Source organism: Miniopterus natalensis, chromosome 5 (genome assembly GCF_054644295.1).
Source record: "Miniopterus natalensis isolate mMinNat1 chromosome 5, mMinNat1.hap1, whole genome shotgun sequence".
Lineage (NCBI taxonomy): Eukaryota > Metazoa > Chordata > Mammalia > Chiroptera > Miniopteridae > Miniopterus > Miniopterus natalensis.
The window spans coordinates 22440915-22447265 of NC_142085.1; the positions used below are offsets into that span (position 1 = coordinate 22440915).

The 6351-nt window shown below is 41.0% G+C and overlaps 1 protein-coding gene across 2 annotated transcripts; it reads left to right on the forward strand.

Annotated features, from left to right (window-relative positions):
* Positions 1-615: 615 nt before the first annotated feature.
* On the forward strand, positions 616-3412 carry IL17A (interleukin 17A). 2 transcript variants are annotated; one of them, XM_087817136.1, is made up of 3 exons: positions 616-642; positions 1728-1930; positions 3175-3412. In XM_087817136.1, the coding sequence occupies exons 1-3, from the start codon at positions 616-618 to the stop codon at positions 3410-3412; spliced, it is 468 nt and encodes a 155-aa protein (XP_087673262.1). The 2 variants fall into 2 exon arrangements, with proteins under 2 accessions (XP_087673262.1, XP_016065303.2); XM_016209817.2 differs by having other exon boundaries at positions 1734-1930.
* Positions 3413-6351: the final 2939 nt, after the last annotated feature.

Here is a 6351-nt window from a genome sequence, read left to right on the forward strand (position 1 = left end):
AGTCAAAAAATATATATATATCCTATCATCAAATTATTTATTCCTTTTTTGTTTGTTTATATGGTGAGATTTTGAGTAGTTTCTGAAATGGCCTTTGTAACATCAGGTTAGGGAAAATGATGAGGAAAGGAATTATCAAATGGGAAATCAAGGTGCATGGCACCAGAAAACTTGAATGTTATGTCAAACAAATTTTGTTTTCCCATGAGCCATTAAAATAAAGCATAGCTCTCATGGCAGCTTCATATATGCCCATAAACAAAATGACATCAGCTCATAAGTGGACCATCTTTGCTCAGCTTCCGCCAAGTAATAGTTCCTTGAAGAATGAAGAGAGGAGATAGTTTTTAGGAACATCAATTTCTGTCCTTCCCAGTTTCCTTCATGGTATCAAGCGTATTTTACTCGTTGTGAGGGGGAGGTTCTTTTCTGACCTCATTTGGGGATGGAACATTTAACCAAAACGGTGTCACCCCTGAACCCACTCCGACACACCAACGTAAGTGACCACAGAAGTATCAAAGTCCTATAAAAAGAGAGAAGATAGCATAGCACTTTATCCATCGCACAGCAGGCACAAGCTCATCTGTCTCCAGCGAATCGAGAGAAACTACAATGGCTCCTGTGAGAACTTCCCCTGTGGTGAGTCCTGCACTAACGTGCAATGCTTTTATTGATTTGGACCAGATACTATTTCTCGACTGTGGTCATGAAATTCTGGATTCTGACTATGGAGACCATGTAGAATAGGAAATGAAACTTTTGGTAGATACTTGTCATTGTATAGTATTTTTCAAGAACTGATACACATCCGTTTGAAAGATGAGATTAAAACTGAAAGATAGCTATATTGGGGCTAAACCACACAAAGAAGTGTCACATAATGCCGTGCAGTAAGAAAGAATGTTTATTGCAAATCTGCTTTTCTGAGTACAAGTGATTTAATATAATTCTCCTGCAGCATTATTTTTAATCCAAAATAAAATGGTTACTATCCTTGAGGATTTAATAAGTTGTGGCAATGAATTTTCTTTCCATTATTCAATTATTATACCATAGTCTTGGTACGTCAAACCCATTTATTTTCATCAGGTAGAGTATAACTGTGGTTTAAAGTAAACTGTTTTTATATTTTTAAAATAACTCTTTTCAAATGTAATTTGATTACACAATCAATATATGTAAATTTAGAAAACTGCAAAATATGCCTAAAAAAACATAAGGGGGATCCAGTTTTTGGTTAGATGTTTGCCAGTGGTACCAACACCATTTCTAACACAAATACTGATACGCCCGGATTTTCTATGGCCCTTTCTTAAGGGCACATTTGCCTTCACAGAGGGTTTCACAGAATTCTGAGACAGAGCACAATGATGCAGGAAGACATTTCCTCCTAGAAAATCAAGGTCAATATTATGCCAGTGACCTGACAGCGATGCATGTACTGACAGGATGATGACTTGTCATTCTTACTAAAATTACTGCTAGCCAATGAATAATGTGTCTTAAATCAAAGGATGAATGTTTGTACTGGTAAAAACTCTGTGGTCTTAACATTATTTTAGTCACCTATCCCATTTTTTTATTTAACCGATATGAAAATTCAGAATAGATTGGCCTGGAACATAGTATGTTCCCTGTGATTAGCAATACAATTGTTATCACAATTTGTTAATGAAAACCACATACTAATCCAGTCTCCCACCTCTCTCTCCTTTCCCATTCAGTTCCAGTCACTGTTGCTGCTGCTGAGTCTGTTGGCCATAGTGAAGGCAGGAACAATAACCCCACAAAATCCAGAATGCCCAAATACTGAGGACAAGAACTCCCCTCAGAGCGTGAGAGTCAACCTAAACATCCTTACCCGGAATGTGACTTCTAGAAGGCCCTTAGATTACTACAAACGATCTACCTCACCTTGGACTCTCCAGTACGTAAGAGCCCCAGATAAAATCTGTTTACTTCTATGTTTCATGCATCAGACTGCCCGTTAAATCACCTTGAGGGAAACTTTTATTCACTCAGAATCAACAGTCAAACCTAGAAGGGCCATTGTGCAAAACGATGATTCTCAAATTTTCATAATACTGACTTATTTGCTAGAGCACAGGACATCCCCACCCCCAATACCTATCCTATTAGATCTCATTGTCAATGATACCAAAAACCCACCCAAATTAATGGTGGTCATCATTGTAATCTTTATGATACCCCAAGTCTATTTTTTATTTTAAAAATAGACATTTAATCATAGGGATTAATGCTTGAATTCTCTTTCTGTACAAGAGCTACCATGGAGATTTCTTATAAATTACTAGTAATTGACTGGGATTTTTATGCACATTTTCATCTTATTAGCACTGGTAAAATATAGCTTGAATCTCAGTGGAGGAAGAAATATCATATTGGGTATTTCTACCCCTATTTGGGTTAGATAGTCTTGGTCTACATCCCAGCAGATCTATATTTGCTGCATCCTTAGTACATCTAGTATTTAGACCCCCAGGAAGAATTGGGGGGAAAAAAATGTATTCTGATCATTTGACTTTATGCAAATAAGCCTTAATTATGTGGTACCTACAGATGCACCTAACTGTAAGGTTTCTTCCATTCTCCCCATTACTAAGAATAGTTCAAGTACATAGATTAAAACTCAAAGCGAATCATTCACTCGGCTGCAGGAGAGAAGGGAGAAAGGGTTATCGGGGGCCTAAGCTTTTGTTTCCAGCCCTTCTAATCAGCTCCGGGCTCTGTTCCAGGAGCGTGCTGTCAGATACAATTTTGAAGCATTCCACGTTTCAAAGACAAACTTCATTAAGTCAGATTAACAACTAAGTCAGATTCCCTTGGCCTTTATCCATATCAAATGCAGCCTAATAAAAGTACCCTGTATGTCAAACTGAAATCCCTTATGTAGCCTCTGCCTATCTTGTCTTGTTCATGCTTCAAAGAAACTGGGAAAACTGGTCATTGTCTCTTTTCTATAACATTTCACATGCTTAAAAATCCAAGTTTTCCTGAAACTCCCTCTCTTTCAGACTAACAGTCTCAGAGAACTTGCATGCCTATCCCTCGTCACCCTCTGAATTTGTCTCCCTTCAGTTATTCCTGTTTGACTTCCTTGCTGCTTTACCAGGAATTCACTTTCTTCCTGGCTTCTGTCTCCCCCTGTAGCTGCAATAAGGACCCTGAGAGATACCCCGATGTGATCTGGGAGGCAAAGTGCCGCCATTTGTTCTGCGTCGGTCCTGACGGGAAGATTGACCACCACCTGAACTCAGTCCCCATCCAGCAGGAGATCCTGGTCCTGCGCAGGGAGCCCCAGCACTGCCCCCCATCCTTCCGGCTGGAGAAGATGCTGGTGAATGTGGGCTGCACCTGTGTCACCCCCATTGTCCGCCACGTGGCTTAAGAGTTTCGGGTCTGATCCCAGCTCCCAGAATCAGTTAGGCTTTCTGGAGAGTAGACCCAGCCCCATTTCTTAAACTTTCAACTGAAGTTTCAGAAGTAACACTTTGTTTCAGAGATTGAACCTGAATCATCTTTCCCTCTCTGCCAGGAAGAAGGTTTAGACTGAGTGCCAGTTTGTTTCTGACTTGTTTTTCTAGGGCTTTAAGTTATTTATGTATTTAAGAGGCCCTGAGATAACTCTGGGGTATAAGATTCCACTTTAATGAGTTACATGCCTTATTTTGTATTTTTCAAGAACACGGTATTCCAGACTTAGGAATTTTATTATTTAAAAGGTAAATATATTTATATGAGCTATTTATGGATCTATTTATGTTTTTTAAGTCTTCAGAGAAAGATGAAATGGTGTGATTGTTCTGCCTAGGAAAATTCTAGATAGAAATAAACGGCAGGTGAAAATTTCTGAGTTTGTACTACATATGGATACAAGATTTTCTCTGTCTCTTAGGAGTGTATAACATAGCTGGGGGTGGGGAAGACTTATACCTAATTTCATATTTATTAACTTATTTTTTTTAATTGTTGAGGTTTCACAAGAGATAGCAAGTCTAATTCTCTGCTCTGTTAAACCCTTATAATAAAAGCAATCTGTAATAAAAACATTTGGGAAGAAAATTTGTTTTCATACTCCTCATTAAAAGTACTCCAGCCAGGGCTACCTGTTTGGGACCCTCTCGCTGAGGTGGCGGGACCCTTTGTCTCTCCTTCAATAAACTTTTGCTTTCGTTTACCTCTCGGGGAAGAAAAAAAAAAAAGTACTTTGGCCAGCTCAGCTCTTTTCTATTTGGAAAAGAATGCAAATTCTTCAATAGAGCAAAACAAAGCACACTTTTGAGTAACAACACCCTGGACCCACCCAAATCCAAGTGCTCAATGTCATGTGCCTTCCAGACAATAAAGAACCAAGGCTCTCATACGATTAACCGATGGTGTGGACACCAGCATTCTAAAATGAATTAAGCAAATAAAATGATGGCCCTGGGAAAATGGTATGTTTTCATTAAAGATCATATAGGAAAAAGAAAAGGTCCTCCCAAAAATGTGACCTGAGGTTTGACACGAAGGGAGGAGTCCTGGGAGAAGACAGAGTTTTCAGACTAGAATACTCAGTCTCTCCTCAAACTCAGGCTTCATTTGAAGATTAATGCCACCCGAGATCTAGAAAGAAACATTTTTCCCTTCCTCTGCCCACATCCCTAGGATGACCCCTCCTTCCCTGGGCCTCTGATCCAATGCATCCCACGACACAGAAAAGAGCCACTGAGGCAAAGCAAACTTGAAGTATGAGAAAAGTTCAGCCCAAGTAAAACAAAAACTGAATCACATTCAATTCCAGAGTAGTTTCAAGTTTCGAGTCAACCATTTTTCCACGCTATGGTCCAGCATGCTGCCTTACCCTACTTCTGAGGCCCCTGGAGTCCTCAGGCTGGTCCCACCGGCTCCCTGATTCTTGAAAGACCATCTTCGCACTTCCTTCTCCTGCCTGTGTGCTCCACCCCACTCAGAGGCCCATGGCTTTTCTCTGCTGTTTCTCCAATCCCAAACCCTGGGGTTGACTTCCCCAGCCCCTCTGCTTTCATTGTCATTTGTCTGCTTACATCTTTTTTTTAAACATATCTTTATTGTTGGAAGTATTACAGATGTCGCCTTTTTTTCCTCATTGACCCCTTCTACTCCACGCCACACCCCAACCAGGCCTTCACCACTTACATCTTGATTCTCCTGGCCATCTCCTGTCACGGTCTTTCTATAAGAGTTCCACAGGCAGCTTCGCACAGCCTCCAGGTTTCAAAACCCCTCCCTAAAACCCTGTTGCTCAATTCCCAATTTTCCCTGAGTGGTGGTGGTAAAAATAAAAATTGAGTTTTGTTTTGGGATGGAGGGCAAGACATGGACACATATAATCCATAGTTCTGAACCATTACTTCCCACTAAATAGTATTTCTGGGAATTTTGTGGTGGGAAGAGGCAGTTGCTTCCATGTCTCCCCTCCCCTGATAAGCATTGCTCACATTGTCATTTATCTTCATCTTCGTTATGTTCATTGTCCCAGCCAGCACCACTGTCCACCCAGTCACCTATGCTAGAAATCTCTGAGGCAGCCCTGAGCTCTTCCCTCTTTCTCTTCCTCACTCCTAACACCCACACATCATCAAGCTCATTAGATTTCACTTCCTGAAAGTTCTCAGATTGACCCCCTCCCTGCCCAGGTTCAGGACTTCATCTTTTCTCGTTTCTTTCCTCAGTTATTGTGACGGCTTCCTGCCTATCCTTGCTGCTGTTGCTCCTGTCCTCGTCAGTCCATACTCCAGCATCTATGGCACAAAATGAGACCTGACAAAACGCGCCCTCTGTAACCTGGCCCTGCTCCTGCTCCAGCTCTCTCGCACGCCACTTCCTCTTTGACGTTTACCCTACAGTCATAGTGAAGTCCTTGTTGTGGCCACCATACTGCTCTTGCCCTCAATGCCTGTGTCCTGTGGACCCCTATACCTTGAACGCCTTTACCACCTTCTCCCCTCCTGTTTCCCTATTCCTACCCTGTTGTTATGGGCTGAATATGTCTGTCCCCCCAACAATCATATGTTGAAACCTAACCTCCAAAGCTATGAGATTAGGAGGTGGGGGCCCATTGGGGTGATTAGGTCATGAGGGCATGAATGGGATTAGTGCCCTTATAACAGAGACCCAGAGAGCCCCCTCACCCATTCTGCCTGGCTCCTTAATTCTGGGAATTCAGATATTTTCCCCTTTAAAAAAAAAAAAGAGAAAATTGACATATAACATTGTATTAGTTTTAGGTGTGTAACCTAAGGATTTCATATATGTACATATTGTAAAATGATTACCACAATAAATTTAGTTAATATCCATTATCAC